At 39.9% G+C, this 21,595-nt stretch overlaps 2 protein-coding genes across 4 annotated transcripts; both read left to right on the forward strand.

Moving 5' to 3' along the window:
* The first annotated feature begins 11,765 nt into the window (after nt 1–11,765).
* LOC143903186 (uncharacterized) lies at nt 11,766–12,302 on the forward strand. Its single transcript, XM_077416645.1, has one exon. It carries the CDS (start codon nt 11,766–11,768, stop codon nt 12,300–12,302), a length of 537 nt encoding a protein of 178 aa, XP_077272771.1.
* A 1,866-nt stretch (nt 12,303–14,168) lies between these two features.
* Nucleotides 14,169–15,711, forward strand: LOC143903166 (uncharacterized). Of its 3 annotated transcripts, XR_013258629.1 has the most exons (5): nt 14,169–14,314; nt 14,433–14,621; nt 14,709–15,221; nt 15,342–15,424; nt 15,608–15,711. XR_013258629.1 is itself a non-coding variant. In XM_077416631.1 (3 exons), the coding sequence occupies exons 1-3, from the start codon at nt 14,174–14,176 to the stop codon at nt 14,958–14,960; spliced, it is 582 nt and encodes a 193-aa protein (XP_077272757.1). In that variant the 5' UTR covers nt 14,169–14,173; the 3' UTR covers nt 14,961–15,686. The 3 variants fall into 3 exon arrangements, 1 of the variants encoding a protein (XP_077272757.1); XR_013258628.1 differs by having other exon boundaries at nt 15,342–15,686; XM_077416631.1 differs by having other exon boundaries at nt 14,709–15,686.
* Nucleotides 15,712–21,595: the final 5,884 nt, after the last annotated feature.

A 21,595-nucleotide genomic window follows, 5' to 3' on the forward strand; every position in this document is an offset into this window, starting at 1 on the left:
CGTGCTGGAAGGGCTCGTACTCTATCTTCTATTTGGAGGAAAAATCCATCGATGGCGTCTGGATTTTTCTTAGACTCGCCTTCCAGGGCTGATAAAATTACCTCTTTTACATCAGAGATGTTGTTACAGTTCCTTGATTCTAAAAAACAGTAAATAAAACGTCAGTATGTAGATAGTAGTTTAATAAGTTTTTTTATATCCCAAAAATCATTTAATTATAATTACATGTTTTTATTTATTACTAAACTATACTATCTGACAATTTTAGTAGGAATTATTACATAAATAAGTACAACTTACTTTTTGCTTTTGATTGCTGCTGATTCGGTGATAGGGAAACATTTGGTTGCTGCTGACTCGGCGATAGGGAAACATTTGGTTGCTGCTGACTCGGCGATAGAAAAACATTTGGTTGCTGCTGACTCGTCGATGGGGAAACATCGCTCGCTGTGTGTTCAATTACAGCGTACGATGTTTCAGGTTGCGCGACCTGTACAGGATCCTCAATTGCTGAATCTTCATCAATATTTTTATCCGGCAAGCTAGAGATAGTCCTGTACAACAAAAAGTCCATTACGTTATATCATTTTGCCACATTACAAAACAACAAATATAACAGGTAAACAAAGATAATACAATACGTACGATGATTTCCCTACAACGTCGTCAAGAAACTTCATCTGGTTATAGAAACCAAAATTTTTCTTCGAGATCTTTGCGGAAGAACTTGCAGCTGATCCGCTTGGAATGTACTCTTTACTTTTGGTTTTAACATAGCTATCACGCAGTTGCTTCCACCTTTTTTGTACCAGTTCCACATTGCCTTTTTCTTCTGGATTTACTGAAAATTACAAAACTTTACTTTTTTAGATAACAATTTTACATGATATTTTATTAATTTGTTTCAATTCTTGATAAAAAAACAAGAAATAATTTTGTATCCGAGTTTATTCGTTCATTACATTTAATGTTAATTATTATATACGAATAATAAGAAATAAAAATGTAAAGAAAAGAACAAATTGTAACCCAAACAAAAAAGTGTCTATTTCGTCAATTCAATTAAATTTACTTTTGTTTGTTGTGGGTATACAGAACATTTTAATTAGAAGTTTTAATTGGATGACATTATAAGTTACAAACTTACCTCCCAACACATTAAGAACTTCTTTCCACAAAGCTTTCTTTATTAAACTTGATCTTTCTTTTACCGGAATTCGATTATCGTACAATGCTGGTCTTGCTTGGACTGCAGCAATGAGGCATTCATTATAATCCTCTGAATCAATCATCGATGACTGAACTTTTTCAACTGTTAAAGAAAGGTATATATAGATAATAAAACTCTACTATCGATAACAGAACTGTTACACATTGTAATTAATGCACTTGTTATTAGGCTATACTTACCAATCGTAACGATGTTATTGTCGTCTATATGTATCAGTTGTGTCTCATCATTATACAATTCGAAACATTTATGTCTCGATAAACTTGTGTTTAGTAAAGCCCCAACGAACCAACCACAATATCCACACTTGACAGGCTGTAAGCAAAAAAAATTTAATATTTAATCCGATAGCTACTCATTTTCATAGCCGTCAGGTTTCAATATGAACATTTTTCTAATTTTCATATGTATAATTTCGTGTACTAATTCAAGGGCTCGATTCTTGAATTCATTTGCAAGAGAAACATATGCGACAGTTCTGCTCTTACAGAAATGTTGCAAGTTTATTGGTTAATTTTAAGCTTTGTGATAAATGATTTGCAACTTTTTTGTAAAAGCAACATTTGTGCAAATAAATTGAAGGATTAAGTTCCATATGTTTAATATAAAATATTACGCTAATTATAATGTCAAATATATCATGGGTTTTATATTTGACATTATAATTAGCGTAATATTTTATATTAAACATATGGAACTTAATCCTTCAATTCATTTGCACAAATGTTGCTTTTACAAAAAAGTTGCAAATCATTTATCACAAAGCTTAAAATTAACCAATCAACTTGCAACATTTCTGTAAGAGCAGAACTGTCGCATATGTATCTCTTGCAAATGATTTTAAGAATCGAGCGCCTGAATTAGTACACGAAATTATACACATGAAAATTAGGAAAATGTTCATATTGATTTGTGAACAATACTAACCTCAAAATTATATGTTTTGTGATTTATTCTCCCCATGTACTAGATCATAAAAAGCGTAAATAGTATTATTAGAAATATACTCACAGGTGCTGTATTCTCCTTGTCCTCCATCATAATATATTAACAGGGCCCGGACGTTCAGGCACAGGCTGAGAACCGCTGCGTTCGACGATCGCACTCAATGGTGGGGGCGGTGGGGGGAGACTGCGAGCTTTGCGTGACGCTCGGCGATCGGACCCGATATCCGACGAACGCAGTGGTTCTCGGCCCGTGCCCGGTTTCCCGAACGTCCGTGTTCTATTCATAATATTCTATATAATATATTTACCAGTTCCCCAGGATGAACGATAGTTGGTGTTTTTCCTCATTCGGCGACATCCCTGTTACATTCTCCCTGTAGCCCGGGTCTGGTAGATAAAAGTGCGGCATACTAACGAAAACTGGCGCTCCAAATTTGCAAGATAAAATGTTTAATGCTCCGCTAGGTCCACAATCCCCATTAAGGCAATAACATTTTCTCGAGAGTACATATCCATCATTATCAAGCATATATCTTTCTCCGATATATTTATTTCCCGTTAGATCTTGAAATTTCGTTGTTTTATTTTTGTGAATTGACAAATCCAAAGTCCTAAACACATTTCAATACATATATTTTTCATTATTGAAGATTTGCCTTTAAGATTATTAAAATTAACTTTTAGTATCAATTTATTAATATTTTTATATATAAATAGTATATAAATAAAATATCAATAAATAAAATTTAATAGCTAAAATAAGATATAAAGAACACATGCACTTCAATTTGTTCAAAATTTAACATTAGTCGTTTAACATTGATCGTTAAAAACGAACTAATTTGTATATTCTTAATAATATAACAATGAATATTTAATAATTGAACTAGATCATTTTAACACAATTTAACACATTTTAATGTTAACTTAAATGATATTTGTTATAATGTCTTTGAATACTAACGTACAAATATCAGGGATAAATAGAGATATGTCAGAGTCAGAAGTTATATGCACATATGTACTCTTGGAAAGTAATTTTTCCTCATTACTGATAATAAAGTCATAAAGTGCTACTGTTGCTTGAACAATTTTTCTCGCATATGCAACACTTGCAATTATGGGTCTTCTATAAATCCTCCATCTTGCTGTTAGAATCCCGAAAGCGCTCTCTACAGTACGTCTTGCTCGACTGAGCCTGTAATGAAAAACTTTCTTCCTGAGATCTAGCTTGCCACTTCGCGGATACGGTCTCATCATGTACATACGTTGTCAGTGGAAAAGCCTCATCCGCTAGCAACACATAAGGCAGTGCCGGTCCATCAATTTCGATAGGCTTCGTATTTGGCAGCTTGAATGTATCTTCTTCGAAACGTTTTCCCATTTCACTATTTTTATAAACTCCTCCATCACTATGTCCTTCCGCACTGATATCGACCATAGCAAAGCGATATTTCGCATCGCTAATCGCTAACAGATTGATGCTGTGGTGTCCTTTGTAATTGAAATGCGTCGAGCCACTATTTGCCGGAGCCTGTAAGACAAATTACATATATTTTATTACTCGTCGAACATTAATAATAAGAGATAGTCCACAATAAGTACCCACATTCTTCGACTAACATCTGTTATAACAAATTGGTCATATGATAAATGTGTAGTATTGAAGCGCCTGTATCAAAATTCATAATAAAAAGTCTTTCTACCTGCAATGTAACGTGCTTTCCATCAATACATCCTATACAGTTCGGATAGTTCCAAAGTCGCTGAAATTTGTCGGCAATTTCTTGCCAACTCTCTGGACTGTCATCAATAAAATATGTTTCCTTCAAAGTATTCCATTTTGCCTCGCAAGTCTCTGATACAGTATTAAAGCCAATTCGATAGGCATATGAGGTCAATGTCATGCTGTCTCCTGATGCTAAATATCGAAGTGTAATATGCAGACGTGTTCCAGGAGGAATTGGCTCTCGAACATGTTGTTTAACAATGGATGGGCCGACTAATTTGATTGATTCTTGAAATAAGATAGGATCCATTCGACAATAATTGACAAATTTTTTTTTATCTTCAGTGTCCATTTCTATTACGAGATTATCACTCGCTCCTTGTAATAATCGCCATTGTACGGTAATTATAGCAGGTCTGAAAAGTAAACAAATAATAATCAGTATTTTTCTCAACTTTCATTCACCAGAACTTCTATTCACTGTACATGAAGATCAATTAGTATGTCTGCACAAAAGCAAGCAAATTGTATAGAGTTTGTCAAATGTAAACTCAAATGTAATTGAAAAATGTAAACTCCGAAGCTTCTGACAGATAATTTTTTTAATTATTAAAAACTGAAGGAAAAGCTTCTTACAAATAATGCATATTGTTACAGTCCAAATGTCCCTTATAGCAGGCCAAGGTCAATGCGGACTCTTTAAATTCATTGGAATGAGTATTGATGCCGGGCCCCGTGTTCAAGCAAGATTTTGACGACTTCAACATGCCCAGCACTCGCCGCTTCCATTAGTGGTGTATGACCGTTCTCATTGTGATCCTCAACATTAGCGCCGGCATTTAATAAGGCACACACAATCCCTTCGTATCCACCAGCACATCCGTACATGAGAGATGTGTTGCCTTTGATCAATAAAAAATACATTTGCAACAATCATCGACCGAAATAACGCCGCGTAATCTCGATAATAATTTACATATTGGCAAAAATAAATTTAATGCGTTGTTACAGCTTACAACATTGCGGTGTTAAAATAAATGAAACTGACGGATAATTTTACCTGATGTAGACTGAGCGTTAACATTGGCCCCATGAGCAATCAGCAAACTCACGATATCTACATGCCCTGCACTAGCAGCTTCCATCAAAGGGGTACAGTCCCCCTTGATGCCACGATCTTCTACATTAGCATTCATCGCCAAAAGTACCTGTTTTCGTAGAAAAACGCAATGGTAGATAAATTTCATTGGTCTACAAAATTAATTTAAATTAAATTATCTTACGTTATAATTGTACAATTATAATGCCAACTTCATGTTCATGATTAACATGACAGTTTGATAATAAACAAGAAAAAAAAGTTGAAGCATAGGAGATTGACGTTTTAAAAAATGTGTTTCCGCGTAAGAGCATAGACCATTTCATGATATTTATCCAATCGTTAACATCAAAATAACTAGAAATTAATTAATTTCAGCTAATTACAATTAATTTTCAAATATCACAGCCCACAATTACACAAGAATATACAGTTAAAGGTAAATAAATTTATCATAGAAAGTCTTTCAGCTGTAAACCGAAGTCAGAACTTTACTTTCAAGATAAAGCAGCAATAATAACGTATATATAATAATAACGTAATATAAATAAATTTTAATTGTGTGAATATTATTCGACACATGCCACAACACAGAAATCATTTTATTTTGACGAATTGTACTTTTACGAACATACATCACGTAAAAGCATAACACTACTGAATAATGCGTTCAATATTATTTTTTTTCGTATCTTCTCACACAATGAGAATTACTGTACCAATAGTATTATTACAGTCATTCAAACTGAACCGTTAACATCGATTACAACACCTGTACAAATACAGTGAGCATAATATTACGCGTACACAGTAAAATATACATACTGAGAGTTAATAAAATAAAGGAGGAGCGCGATAGCATTTAATACCACTCAAAGAACACATCGCAATCAAAATGATATCATTTTGACATCATTTGACAAAATTTGCGTCATTTTTTAGTCAATACAACATCATGACTGTGAGATATTCCTTGGACAAACACACATGCGTGCACAAAGACACTGTGGAGCACCTTTTATAACAATTTCGCGTTTGTTATAGTATTCCGCGTCTCCTCGCGATCGCGCCGAAATTAATCTCGCGTTATCGTGGTGCGTTCGGTTCTCATTACGTTGGGACGTGGCTTACGCCACGATCCATACTTGCGTTAGGCTTAAGGGGATGCTGGAGCCGTAGCCGAACTTGATTGGCGTCGGTAAAGAAGACCGGCGAACTCTAACGCGAATTACAGCGCCGTACCACAGGGTGGTAGGAATTGGAATAAAAAATAATCAATATGTCGATATTTTTATTTTTTGCTACCGACGGCCTCGGTAGCATGTGTGTGACAGATGACTCTGTACCGCACACAAGTGCGTGCCATGTACGTGTGCGCTGAGAGCACCGCGTAACAACCGAGGCGCGTTTCTATTATTCCGTAATATTGCATTGGATAATTTTCAAATATATATATATATATATGTATATCATGTATTGGATATATATATATATATATATATATATATGCAATGTCGGAAGTGTAAGGCATATTATATATAATGCGTATTATAATGTATACACACATATATACATGTACGCAATTATATGTATGAGTATGTATACATTGCATGTATATATACGCATTATGTATTATGAACATAGGTTGTGGGTGTTAGCATTTTTATTTCACCGAAAGTGAATAATGTAAAATACACAAACTTTTATTTTATATATATATATATATATATATATATATATATATATATATATATAGATAGATAGATAGATAGATATATATGTACTATTTATATATTTATAATACAAAATGACAAATATATTTACAGTACATTTTTTCTCAACCGTGAAAATAGACGCTTCTGACATTTTAACAGTAGTCAGCCTACGATTAACGCCTCTGAAACTAATTAAATCTAGCCAGCCCACGATTGACACCTCTGGCATTTTATTTTGTCAGTAACGCCAGAATTGACGCTTGTGACACTTTATCAGTAGTCAGCTCACGATCAACGCCTCTGACACTGAAATAAAATTAGCCAGCCCACGATTAACACCTCTGAAACTAATTAAATCTAGCCAGCCCACGATTGACACCTCTGGCATTTTATTTTGTCAGTAACGGCAGAATTGACGCTTGTGACATTTTATCAGTAGTCAGCTCACGATCAACGCCTCTGACACTGAATTAAAATTAGCCAGCCCACGATTAACGCCTCTGAAACTAATTAAATCTAGCCAGCCTACAATTGACACCTCTGGCATTTTATTTTGTCAGTAACGCCAGAATTGACGCTTGTGACATTTTATCAGTAGTCAGCTCACGATCAACGCCTCTGACACTGAATTAAAATTAGCCAGCCCACGATTAACGCCTCTGAAACTAATTAAATCTAGCCAGCCTACAATTGACACCTCTGGCATTTTATTTTGTCAGTAACGCCAGAATTGACGCTTGTGACATTTTATCAGTAGTCAGCTCACGATCAACGCCTCTGACACTGAATTAAAATTAGCTAGCCCACGATTAACGCCTCTGAAACTAATTAAATGTAGCCAGCCACGATTGACACCTCTGGCACTTATTAAAAATAACCAGGCCACTTTTATAATATCCCAGATAGCAAAACCTGTCGTTGCGAGTATAGCATCTCAGCTGACAGCCATCATATCGCTGCCGTTTTCTTTCGCGCACACACTCTCACACTTGTTACTACTTCTTCTAACACTTCTTACGTGTATGCGTGCGTCAGTGACGCACAATGAAGTACAAGAGACATTCAGTTATAACTGTCATAAGTCATGACAGTTCATAACCTCATGTCATGCTCATAACCTCTCGTCGATCAGCATGCTATCGCATGCTACCGATGCGTCCGGCAACACTGCGACTGCAGCAGTGCAGCCTGCAGCACGTGGCGCGCCGAATGAGCGAGAGAAAATATATCGTTTCTTCTTTCTCGCTCTGATTGTCAGCTGATATGATCGAGGCTGCTACAGTGTGGTGACTCTCGTACCGCACACAAGTGCGTGCCGTGTACGTGTGCGCTGAGAGCACCGCATACAACCGAGGCCCGTTTTTATTATTCCGTAACATTGCATTGGATATTTGTAGTATATATATATATATATATATATATATATATATATATATAATACATAATGTTGCTCTTTGTAGATTCTTGTTTTGACTGCTTGTGATGGACAATAAATGGCATTGTACAAACACGCTTTGAGAGTAAAGGATCAATTTCCCAAAAAGTCAGGAAGATAAAAGATGATCGTTGATGTTTTCATAACATTTCACAAGATTCTAATAGCGGAGAAAATTATAATCAACTCTCGCTTAAAAGAATCTCGTGTTTTGTTAATGAATTCTTTTTTAGTGCTCAATAACAGGCCTGCTATGTAAATTGCTATAAATGCATAAGATATGCGGCTCTCAGTTCTCTTATACCTGAAATAGGCGTTTAAAAATGTTAATAAATAGTATTATATATTATAAATTCGTATACAGAAAAATTCTTTAGTAGAAATGTCAAATCTCATGAGTATATACGTATTACAGTATATACGTACGAATAGTTTATTAATTAGCAACTTACCTGAAGGACACGAAAACAGCAATTTGCATTGTAAATAAACTTCTTCCATCTCAGCACTGATGAAGATGCTGCACAAAACACCGTGATATGCTATCTATAACATAAATATAGAATCTGATTCATCACTGAAAATAAAGAATCTAATACTTCTTCGAATATTGCTAGAAATGTTATTGAACTGCATTCTTGTATTTTTACGAAATATAAAAATACACAATACTTACTGACATTGCATTCGAAATAAAGCTCAAAGAAGCATGTTTCTGAAATAAAAATAAATTATTACGCTGACACATTACGAGAGGTTAGTAAATCTGTCAAAACGGTGGTATGCAAGGCAAACTTATACGGAACGATATAATATAATTATTAATAATTACATTATTATACATACTCCAGTTTTAACTTACACTTCATTGCCGTTTCTCAGATGTATCCAGTCATAACGTATAAATATTTAAGATACGCTTGATCTAACTGTGCGCGATTAAACGGTGCGCGATTGTACGGTGCGCGATTGTAACGGTGCCGATTGTAACAGTGCGCGATTGTAACGGTGCGCAATTGTACGGTGCGCGATTGTACGGTGCGCAATTGTACATACGGTGAGCGATTGAGCGGTGCGCGATTGAACGGTGCGCGATTGTACGGTGCGCGATTGTAACGGTGCGCGATTGTACAGTGCGCGATTGTACGGTGCGCAAAAACCGTGTCTAATGCAACACACACACACACACACATACGTTTATTTATTTAAATAAGTTAATAATATGTGTTGTGTCCAAAAGCAACGGTGTCCAATTGAACTGTGCGCCATTAAAATGTGTTCAAACGAACTGTGCGCAATTAAAACGTGTCTAATCGTACGGTGCGCGACGTTATGTGTTCAATAGTACTGTGTGCAATTGCAACGTGCGCAATTGTACTGTGCGCCAGTGAACCTCTCCCCTCGTGTAATCGCTACCGTTTTGACTCAAGACCGACCTCTCCGGTCTGCGGATTAGTGCAGTTGACGGCGGATCAACAGAATAACTTAGATTTCTTTCTGCGGACGATACCAGCCCCCTCAGAAGATCCGGGTATTACGAACTTAGCGGAACACAAAATCGACGTGGAGGGGCACGCGCCTATTAAACAACGGTGTTATCTAGTATCGCCGAAAGTCCAAGAGGCCATCCGCGCGGTAGTCGTCAAAATGTTAAAGGCCTGCATCATAGAACCGTCTTCAAGCCAGTGGTCGAACCCTATAGTCATGGTTAAAAAGCCGAACGGAAAATACCGGTTTTGCATAGATTTTCGCGGGGTAAATGACATCTCCAAAAAGGATGCATTCCCCATACCGAACATGGAGGGTATTACAAACAAGCTGCGAAAAGCAAAGTACATATCGACCATTGACTTGAGTCAGGCATATTTTCAGGTACCGCTGTCGAAAGACAGTCGCGAGATAACCGCCTTTAGTGTCCCCGGCATGGGACTTTTCCATTTTTGTAGGATGCCGTACGGGCTGCACAACGCCCCGGCCACCTTTCAGAGACTACTCGATTCGTTGATAGGTCCTGAGATGGAGCCGTTTGCGTTCAATTATTTAGACGACATCATTATCGCGACAGAAACTTTTGGGGAGCACATGAAGTGGCTCAAGCGCGTCTTGGATAGGATTGCGGCGGCGGGCTTGACGGTAAATCTGGAGAAGTGCGAGTTCTGCAAATCGCAGGTCCGGTACCTCGGTTTCATTGTTGGGGAGGGGGGCTTGGCGACCGACCCGGATAAAGTGCGGCCGATCTTGGAATACCAGGCCCCGCGGAATTTGAGACAATTGCGCCGCTTTCTCGGGATGTCCTCGTGGTACCGAAAGTATATACCGCAATTTGCCACGCTCAGTGAACCCTTGACCCGCCTGTTAAAAAAGAATAGGCGTTGGGAGTGGGGGGATGAGCAGTCTCGCGCCTTCGACTGCATTCGTGAGCGCCTTATGTCCGCGCCTATTCTTGCATGCCCGAACTTCGAAGAACCCTTCGTATTACAGACCGACGCGAGCTCAGTAGGGCTAGGGGCCGTTCTGACCCAGAAGCTGGGAAGCGAAGAACGGGTGATAGCGTATGCGAGCCGCGTGTTGACCGATCCCGAAAAGAAATATTCGGTTACCGAACAGGAGTGTCTGGCCGTGGTGTGGGCCATCCAAAAATTTCGGCCTTACCTGGAAGGGTACAAATTTACGGTGGTAACTGACCACAGCAGTCTGCGGTGGTTACACCTAACCTGAAGAATCTGACGGGCCGATTGGCCCGTTGGGCCCTCGAACTGTTAGAATATGACTATACCGTGGAATACCGTAAAGGGGCCCTACACACGTGCCGGACGCGCTGTCTCGTATGTACGAGGGGGAGGGGGAGATGCCGGAAGCGTGAACGTCGCGGCCGAGATCCCGGAATGCGAAGATACATCGGATAGCTGGTACCGAAAACGATTCACCGAGGTGGCTACCGATCCCCGAAGGTTCGCGCATTGGAGGATCGTGGAGGGGTGGTTGTATTTTCTGCGGCCGAAGCTGGTCGTTTCGGATATCGTGGAGGATCTCGATCGTTGGAAACTGGTGTTGCCGCAGGAGCTTCGCGCGGAGGCCCTCCGCGAGTCGCACGATGCCCCTCACGCGGATTATCTGGGCGTCGAGAAAACATACCACCGGGTGGCCGTTTCGTACTACTGGCCGAACCTATTTACGGACGTGGCGAGGCATGTGAGAACATGCGATGTGTGCCAACGAACGAAGGTCGAACAGTCGAGTCCCGCGGGGTGGATGGGCCGCCGCACGGTGGAGGGGCCGTGGACCGCCGTCGCCGCGGACATTATAGGGCCGTTGCCCCGTAGCAAAGCGGGATACCAATACCTGCTAGTAGTACAAGATCTCTTTACCAAATGGATAGAAATCCGGGCGTTACGGGCGGCCACGGGGCCAAGGATAAAGGAGGCCCTCGAGGACCTGGTCGTGACGCGATGGGGCACCCCGCGAACTCTCTTAACGGACAACGGGACGGAGTTTATAAATAAAGTCATGAAGGGCTTTGCTGACGAGAACAAAATAACGCACGTTACGGTACCCCCCTACCACCTGCAGGCAAAACCCGTGGAAAGGGTGAACTGAGTGTTGAAGACGATGATCGTCGCCTTTGTCGAGAAGGATCACCGAGAATGGGACAAGCATTTACTGCGACTGCGGTTCGCGTATAATACGGCAAATCATTCTTCATTGGGTACCTCCCCCGCATTTTTAAATTTTGGACGCGAGTTGTTGCCGCCCGATGCGTTGCGCGACCGTCGCGAGAACGTTGCTGAAGCAGAGGATGGAGACCCAGCGGAGTGGTCGCGGCGGATAGCGGAAATGAGCGCAGTTAGGGAGTGGGTGATGGAAAACTTAAAGCAGGCGAACCAACAGCAGGTCGCGAGATATAACTTTCGTAGGCGACCGCGTCGGTTTCGCGTCGGCGATCTGGTGTTACGGCGACAGCACGTGCTGTCGTCGGCAGCGCACAATATTGCGGGGAAGCTGGCACCGAAGTTCCATGGGCCATTTCAGATCAAACGCGTGATCTCTCCGGTCCTCTACAAACTAGAGCGGCCGGACGGACCCCCGATCAGAAAAATACACGTTCAGGACCTAAAGCCGTATCACCTTCCTGTCCCCGCTGAATAGGTGTTACCGACGGTACCGAACGGACTCAGGGTGCCGAAGGCGGCGTGACGATGGCAAGCCGCGGGGCCCACAAAATTTGGTTGGGGTTTTACGACGACCACCCCGGGGTGTGGTGGTTCGTCGACCGTTTCGACCCGAGTTTCTGGGATGATTTGGTCGATGCCGCCCAACAGGTAGAGGAGGTGACCCGATACCCGACCCAGAGGGCGGAAGTGCACGAGCTCCGAGACGCCGGGACGCAGACGGAGACGGAGCAAGAGCCTGGGCAACTGGACCGGATAATGGCGAGCCTGATCCGGCTCGACGGCACCATTCGTGGAGTGGGGGCGGACCTGGAGCGGCTGGGGCACAGCCTCCAGGCCGTCCGGGCGGAGGTGGAGGCCGCCCGAGAGAGCGAGCGCCGCGCTTGGGCCCAGGCGAACGAGGCTCACAGCCAACTAAAGGCCGCTAGGAGAGAGCTGGGGTCGCTGGCCAGGGCGCCGGAGCGTAGGGAGGCCGCCGTACAGGTGGGCGGCCAAGTGGACGAGGCCATGGCCCTGCGTGGAAGACGTGGGGGCTGCTGGAACTGCGGCTCCGGGGGGCACACCTACGCCAACTGCCCCCTGCCCCGCAACCACGACTTTTGTTTCGGCTGCGGGGAGCAGGACGTCACCCTCCGGGGGTGCCCCCACTGTGCTCCCGCGTACTTGCGGGCCCAGCCGTATACCGGGCCCCGAGGACCAAGGGACCGCCAGCGGAGCCAGAGCCGAGACCGGGCTTCCGGGCGAGGGCTGCCGTTAAGCTGACGTTTTTTTCTCTTTCTCCTTTTCCTTTTTTTTGTGTGTGTTTGTTTGTTTGCCTGTCCGGGCGCTGATCTTTTTTTTTGGATTCTCCCCGTCTTCCCCGCCCGGACCAGCAGCCCTATTCTGTATCTTTTTGCGTTATGACTCCACTAACGCAAAATGCGTTACCCCGTAACGCATTGCTTTCGGAAATCGTATTCTTTAGGCTTCGTTAACGCTTTGCGTTATGAGTCCCGTATTGTTCGGGTATCTTCGGAAATATAACGCAAAGCCCAAAGGAACTAGGAAGAAATGATGACACCATATGCTATAAGCGAATCAGAATTGAAGATTTAAATTGTAAGTCGCGTGATTTTTTCCGGACGGAAACATTTATTTATGCGTATTAATTGTATGTGTAATAAGTATATATGAAAGAAATACGTAAAGTAAGTATTTATACCATATATATTACTAAAATATATAAATATATATTATACAACTGGATTATTTTAGATTAAATTATTTACCAATTTAACCAAATAATATAGATAAACAATCGTTTATCGTGTTTTAGGTTATGTGTACATTTATTATAGATAAGGTACTTATTTATATACTTTGGTTAAAGTATATGTATGTAATATGATAGAGATTGCAACTTGATTATTTTAGATTAAATTATTTACCAATTTAACCAAATAATATAGATAAACAATCGTTTATCGTGTTTTAGGTTATGTGTACATTTATTATAAATAAGGTACTTATTTATATACTTTGATTAAAGTATGTATGTAATATGATAGAGATTGCAACTTGATTATTTTAGATTAAATTATTTACCAATTTAACCAAATAATATAGATAAACAATCGTTTATCGTGTTTTAGGTTATATGTACATTTATAGATAAGGTACTTATCTCGGTACTTATTTATATACTTTGGTTAAATTTGTGTGCACATAATATGATAGATAAATATTCTACTTTTGGATGTACTTATTTCTAATAAAACATATTAATTTTATTTGAGTATGGAGATTGCTAAAAAAAAAACAAGGGCTCCTAAAGTCAGCAATATGCAAATAGAATATCTAATTTCATACATGCAAAACCATATTGCTTTTGCTACAAATAAATTACTGGGAGCGAAAGGAAAAGTAACCCACGATAAGCAATGGCAACATTTAACTGAAAAACTAAATTCTATAGAAGGACCATCAAAGACTGTGGATAATTGGAAAAAAGTATGACTTTATATATTACATATATTTCTATTTGACACTTAAAATTTTATTACATATGTTCTTCTCATTTTTCATATAATATTTTCTTGTATCATCACTTTTATATTATATGTTATAGCTTTGGTGTGATCAAAGAAACCAAGCTAGAGCGCGGGCAGCAAAGGGTAAAGCACAAAGACAACTTACTGGAAATATCGGGGAACCAGTTCAGCTTAAAGATTCTGATTTAAAAATATTATCAATTATTGGAGGTGAATCATCTGTGGGTTTACCAGTAAAGGAAGTAGGTCTTGGAGAACAGCCTGAGGTTTGTTGCTTTTTCAAAAGACTATTACAAAAAAAATTTATAAAATGTTCATATTTTTAATTATTTTTATTTCGTTTATTTCCATAGGATATGGTTGATGCAACATTGATATTAGGATTGACAAATGATCCTGAGGATATTGAAAATACTGATCCACAGGAAATTGAAGACCAAGCTGTTCATGAAGAACAAGCTGTTCGTGAGGAACAAGTTGTTCGTGAAGAACAAGCTGTTGTATGTATAATATATTATAGTATGATATACAAATATAATGCTTTTAATTGTTTTATATACAACGCACTGATTTTTACTAAATTAAATGTTTCTTTATGTAGGTAATAGCAACAGCCGACATAACTGGTGATGGAGATGTGACTTTTGTTGAAAATACAAGTTTGCTTAATTTTCCGAAGCAACAGAATATTCATCAAATTAACAGTCCATCCTGCACTTCCAATGCTATTGCAACATCTTCAAAATGTATTAATAATACCTCTACTAGTAGTGCATCCGCAAATATTACAAGGTTAAGGACAAAGTTAGAATCATTAAAAACAAATACGAGTACATCAAATATATCTACTCCAATCAGTCTTGGTAGTAAGTACAAATTTATAATATATCATGTATATATTTTAGTATATCTGCATTATTATTATATTTCCTAATTTGTAATATACATATAAAATGTTTTTTTTTAATAAAAATTTTTTATTATAGAAAAACGTATGAGGTACTCTTCCGTTAAAGAGGCTACAAGTTATTTTCAAAATGTACAAGAGGATCAGAGCAAATATTTGCAGGTATATTGTATACGTATCATCTTTTTATATATGTTACGCGCACTTATTGCTCTATTGAAAATTATCAAATATAAAATTCTCTTGAAGTGGTTGAAAGTAATATCTATATATTAAATGTAGTAATTATCGAATTTCGCGATTTATACAATAAATGTCAGTAATATAATTTTCTTACTTTTGCAGACAATAAGTGAAAATTTACAACGTATCGCGTCTGCAACGGAAGCACAAAACGAACTTTTAAGAGACTCTATGAACTTACATGATCGTACATTAGATATTTTGTCGGAAACTATTCAAAATCTTACTAAAAGAACTTTATCTCAAAAACAGTAATTTTATCTGTTCTATGTTTAAAAAAAACTTTATGTTGAAAATAATAACTTTTTATTTGTTCTATGTTCTTACTAAGAAATACTTTATGTTGAAAAGAGAGTAACTTTTTATCTATTCTATGTTTGTCTTACTAAAAAGAATTTTATGTTGACAAAAGAGTAGTAACTTTTTGTCTATTCTATGCTCGTCTTATCTTATCTATCTTATTTTACGTTTATACTTATTTTACATGATATAAAAATTGTATTAATAATAAAAGTAATTTTTATAACTTAAACTGTTGATTCTTATTGACGTAAACCAAACTGATTGCGAAGAATTCTTCTTTGAACTCTTCTTGCTTCTGTTAACCTATCATTACAATTCATATCCCCTTCATCAGCTCCATTAATTTCTTCAGCTTGAGCTCTAATACGATTACATATTTGAAGAGCATCTGGAAGTATAGCCCTTTGCTGAGCTGCAGCTTCACCCTCTTCATCAATGTCAATTTCATGATTCATAAGATTATAACGAAAACGTATATTATGTAATACAGCACAAGCTACGATTATGTTTGCTGCCATTCTAGGATCGTAATGTAAAACACGATGACTGAGGAGACATCTCCATACATTCTTTAAAACACCAAACATTCTTTCAACACAATTTCTAGCAGAAGTATGACATTGTGTGTATCGTGCTTCTGCGCTTCCCTCTGGTGCATTTGGGATGGGTGTCATTAGCCAAGGTTCTAAACAGTAACCTGCATCACCTGTAAATTACATAAATATTTATATATATGTCACTAAAATAAAGTAAATTAATAATCAGTGATAATAATACTAACCCAACAGCCACGTTGATCGATCTCCAGTATCATATAAGCGTATCATTTCGTTCCTTACAGCGGAATATCTCCATATGAAAGCATCATGCACCGTTCCTGGAAATCTGGCATTTATGTTTAATATTTCTAAATCATGGGAGGCTACCTGTGGTAAAAAATATAAGTATATATCAATTTTCTTTAAAAAAATTGAATGTAAAAATGACGTGTATTTATAAATATTATTTGTAATATATCAACTTACTGCCTGCGCATTAATGGAATAAAAACCCTTATGATTTGCGTATGCTTCTTCATGTTCTTTGGGTCTTACGATAGCCACATGTGTACAATCAATACAACCGATAACACCTTTAAAATTTCGTTCTTCTTGAAATCTGTAAAAATATATTTTACAAATAAAATATTGGAAAAATATGCTAATAATACGCGATAACTGTTGTTTCTCGCGCCAGTGACAGATTATCTTAACCTGACGTAATTACAAGTAGAAACTTGCACATTGTTTCCTCGTAGTTTTTAATTGTGCAAGTAGAAACTTGCACATTGCTTCCTCATAGTTCCTAAGTGTGCAAGTTTTTATTTTATTCGAGGTATAATTATCGGTATTTATTTGTTTTGGCTTCCTCATAGAGGAAGCTTTGTTAGCAAAGGTTCTGATTTCACACTTAACTCTTTTGGGGACTGCGTAAATAATTATATACATTCACTAAAAAATACTAAAAATACTTGTCCACTTAAAAATAAACAATACTTTATCGATAAAAAAAATCAGCCCGATATTAAAATATTTGAGATAGCGATTTATTTTTAATTCTATTATATTTTCCAGTCTTTTCTACCCCTATTTCATATATAATTGGTTAAAATTTGGTTTTAATTAGATACAAGAAATAGCCAAGTAGTTATATATATTTGCCTTAAATATTTCTTATAAATTTGTTACAATTATTTAGAAAAAATGAAAGCATAATCATAAGTATAAATGGCTGATTTGCTAATTTTAAATTAAAAAAAATTACCTTCTTTTTAAAGCTTCTCGCTTTTCCTCTGTTCTTGGGAACTGAATCCATTCATCGGCTAGTATTTCGGTAATACCTACTGCCACTGCTTTTATTGCGCGACTAACAGCAGGTTGTGAGATTGACACAAGATAGTCATTTCCGATACCCTTTTGGTACGAGCCAATGGCAAAAAAACGTAATGCTGCCAAAACCTAAAAGTATTAAAATGTATTTTTAATATCTTTTATTAATTTCTTGCAGGTTTTGACTGCATTACGTTTTTGTATTTTCCTATTAAATATATATATGTATATATATATATATATACATATACATATATAACACAATTCAATGCATATAACACGTGTGTGTGTGGGTGTGTTAAATAAATATGGATTTCAATGAATGTAATTACCTGAGTCGTCACATGTAATCCATTCGTTCGTCTACGTTGGAGAGTAGGTTGAAGAGTATTACATAAGTAGTGAACCGCATCTTTAGATAATCGAAAGACTTTAACAAATTGTTGGTCTGTCAGGCTAAAAGGATCAATAGTATCTCTTAATGTCTTCATTACAATAGAGTTTTCTCTTATTACTTCCTCTTCTTCTAAGAGATCCCTCATCAATGCAGCAAAAGCCATCTTAAAGTCAAAATATATAACCTGTATAATATTATTATTGCAAAATTTTAATTTATACCAATACAAAATTACATATATAAATATATATTTGTGTAAATAAAAATCACGTATGCATAGTTAACAAATAATTACCTTTGTGATTGCGTTATAACCTTCTTCTTCAGTCTTATTAGACAAAACGGGCTCGATACAGATCGCGTTATGATGTTTAACGCTGTTCAACAACCGACGTTACCATTGCGTTATGTAACGCAAGCCAAACGCATTAAAATTGCGTTAAAGTGGCTTACAGAATATGATTTTCTAGTGAAAAATAGTATAACGCAAACTGTAACGCATATTGCTAACGCCGTTACGTTAAGATGCATTTCGGGAATTCGAAATCGTAAAGCATACGTTACGAGCCATATAACGCATGCGTTATAACTATAACGCATGCGTTAAACAGTTACAGAATAGGGCTGCAGGTTATTTGCGTGTGTGCCCGTCGGGCCCCCAAGTTCCCGGGGAGCTGCCGACGATTTTGTAGTCCCCAAAGTATATAAAGGGTGATTAAAGGATATTTATTGTGTTGTTAATACCCCCTTATCCGGGTGAGGAGAACTGTTTGTTTTGCGGGCGGGGGCGGTGCGCAGTTGCGGCCTCGCGAATGGCGACCGCGGTCCGATTCGGAATCGGTGGCGTGGATTCGGGGTGATTGCGGACGGGGACGGACCGGGAGAGCTTCCTGAGTTGATGGGCAAGGTTCATTTCTTATTGTGATAGGAATGGTGGCACTGACCGGTGCCGGAGTGGTGGTCGCGGTTGTCGGGGTCGCAGTCCCCTCGGCACTCGTCTGGGAAAGGAGAGTTGTAACGTGACATTTGTCGCGTCCTCCGCCCAGACGGTGGCTCGGCCGAGGGGAAGGTTCAGGGTGGCGTCTCGACTCGAGTCGAGGAACAGCCACTCGCGTTGACTAACCCTTGTAGGCTAATTTCCGTAGGGACGACAGGTGGTGCCGGAGCGTGGGATCCCGACCTAATGTACCGACGTTAGTCGCGACGAGGGAAGAACGGGCGCTCGGAGGACGTACGGCGGAGGAGTCGGACCGACGGGCTGGCTGCCGGGGCCTGCCGCTGGAGAGGCGCCGGGAATGTCTCGCACAGCATAACACGGCCCCGCCGCAGCATGAACACGGGTGTACCACCGCGACTGCAGCGCGGGTGGGCGACCCGCACACTCTCCCCGACGGCGCCCCGAGGGCCGAGCGGCGCCGCCACGGCCTGGCCAGCCGGGCGGGAAACCGCGAGGGACCAGCGCGCGATCAGCAGCCAAATCAAACGGGCCGCGGGAAAATGGCGGAAAATCGTCTGCAACGTCGCGAACAGGGCGACGCACACGACCAATCGGCGAGGCGGAAGAACCGCGAGCTTGAGGGCGCAAGTGCGGGGGCCCGGCGTAGTCCCGCCGAACCGACCACTCCTCACTGTCGATCGAGCCGCCAACGAGGAGACACACCTGGACGAGCGCCCCGACGCCGCCGAGCAGCAGCGAGCAGCCAGAATTGTAAGATCTCCACTCCGGTGCTACCAAGTAATCGTGGGCTCGATCTCGGTCGCGACCCGGCGCAAGTAAGCGTGTATATCGACTAGATTACCGTGTGAATCGGCCTGTTTGCGTGTCGTACTTAGCTACCGGCTCCCGCCGTCGTGGGTGCCGGGAAAATTATCGCGACTGTTCGTCGGGATCGCGGGCCCGTGGCCGGCCGAGATTGTAGCCAGAAGTCTTTCTGAAAACCCTACTCGAAAGCTCGCGTACGATCGGCAGTCAATTCGCGGCTATCGTGTGCGTGTTTTGTAAATTGTAGACGGAGGCGTGCCGCGGGCGGTACGCTCCGGTGCCTATTGTGTTTAGAGTTGCGTATTCGGATATATTGTTGCGTGTCGCGTACGGAAGCCCCGTGTGCGTGTCGGGAGGGACCGCGCCGGGCATCTTGTAGTGTGTCGCGAGCCTCGCGGATATTTTGCGTTGCGTGCGCGGGCAAATATCGTCGCGCCGGCTCGAGGAAGGATCTCGCGAGCGCGCCATTACGTGGCGGCGCGTATATTGTGTCGTGCGTGTGCGGATCGTTGATGTCGAGTCGGTAAGGATTGTCATGTCGTGTGAATAAAGATCGTTCACGTCGTGCGTATGAGAGTCGCCGTGCGTTCGGAATCGGGGGATTAAGACGGGTGCGGATTGGCGTTACCGCGTGGTCGCACGTATCCAGACCGAGATTGCGGGGCTCGCTTGAGAGCCTCGCTCGCGAAGGGAGTCTCGCGGACGTGAACATCACGCACTCCGCGCGCGCTAACGGCCGATCCGAGTGCCGCGTTGGCACCGGCCTGTCGAGCGATACCCGGTCCTGGTTTTCCGGTATGATTTATCCGCTCATTTTGTGAAATATATCTCATTACTGTTGTTTATCGCCGAACTTTATTTTGTGTGTCGGTTGTGTCACGCTCCTTCTCCACTTCCACCTCTTTCGCGCGGACTTACGCCCTGAGCTCGCGACGAGGCCGTTGAGGCTACGGTGAGCATTGCCGAGACGTGGTGCGCGTCTATATTCGCACCTGGCGCCCAATCACAAGGTATCGTTCAAGACCTTAGATACAAGAATTACGGTAAGGAATCGGACCTCGGTATCCCCTTTGAGCTATCGTCTGGCGGTAAGTCAATTCAATTGCAGCCGCGCTCCTTCGGCTAGCGAGACCGAGGGAAATCGGGTTGCAATGTGTATTTTTTAATGGTCACAAAGAATTACAGAGGTAACAGTACAAAATACAAATATTTTATTAAAATATTTAATTCAACGAGGGAATACAATTTGTATTTAAATATAAAGTTTATATATGTATTTTTTAATAGAATAAAAGATTTAATCATAAAGAATTACAAAAGTAACAGTACAAAATAAAAATATTTTATTAAAATACATAAATTTTTTTTGTAAAAAAACTTGGCGCTGTTAGACCTCGAAATTTTAAATAAATAAATAAACTTATTTTATACTTAATTATAAGCCGCATTATCCGCCGTCCGCGTCGTCACGCACACCCATATCATTCACTCCCACATCCACGCTGATAATCATTTAATATTACTCATTACATTTTTTTCTGAATTATTTTTATTTATTGTTGTCTTTATTTATTTAAAATTTTGAGGTCTAACAGCGCCAAGTTTTCTTACAAGAAAAATTTATGTATTTTAATAAAATATTTTTATTTTGTATTGTTACCTTTGTAATTCTTTGTGATTAAATCTTTTATTCTATTGAAAAATATATATATAAACTTTATATTTAAATACAAATTGTATTCCCTCGTTGGATTAAATAT

This window comes from Temnothorax americanus, unplaced genomic scaffold, assembly GCF_048541705.1.
Source record: "Temnothorax americanus isolate GAGA-0224 unplaced genomic scaffold, ASM4854170v1 Scaffold44, whole genome shotgun sequence".
Lineage (NCBI taxonomy): Eukaryota > Metazoa > Arthropoda > Insecta > Hymenoptera > Formicidae > Temnothorax > Temnothorax americanus.

What these genes read in the sequence shown, in the direction of transcription:
- LOC143903186 (XM_077416645.1), top strand. Translation starts at nt 11,766, where the DNA reads ATGATCGTCGCCTTTGTCGAGAAGGATCACCGAGAATGGGACAAGCAT.
- LOC143903166 (XM_077416631.1), top strand. Translation starts at nt 14,174, where the DNA reads ATGCAAAACCATATTGCTTTTGCTACAAATAAATTACTGGGAGCGAAA. An exon ending in CTGTGGATAATTGGAAAAAA is followed by an intron (nt 14,315 to 14,432) that starts GTATGACTTTAT and finishes TATATGTTATAG; the next exon opens with CTTTGGTGTGATCAAAGAAA. An exon ending in GTCTTGGAGAACAGCCTGAG is followed by an intron (nt 14,622 to 14,708) that starts GTTTGTTGCTTT and finishes TTATTTCCATAG; the next exon opens with GATATGGTTGATGCAACATT.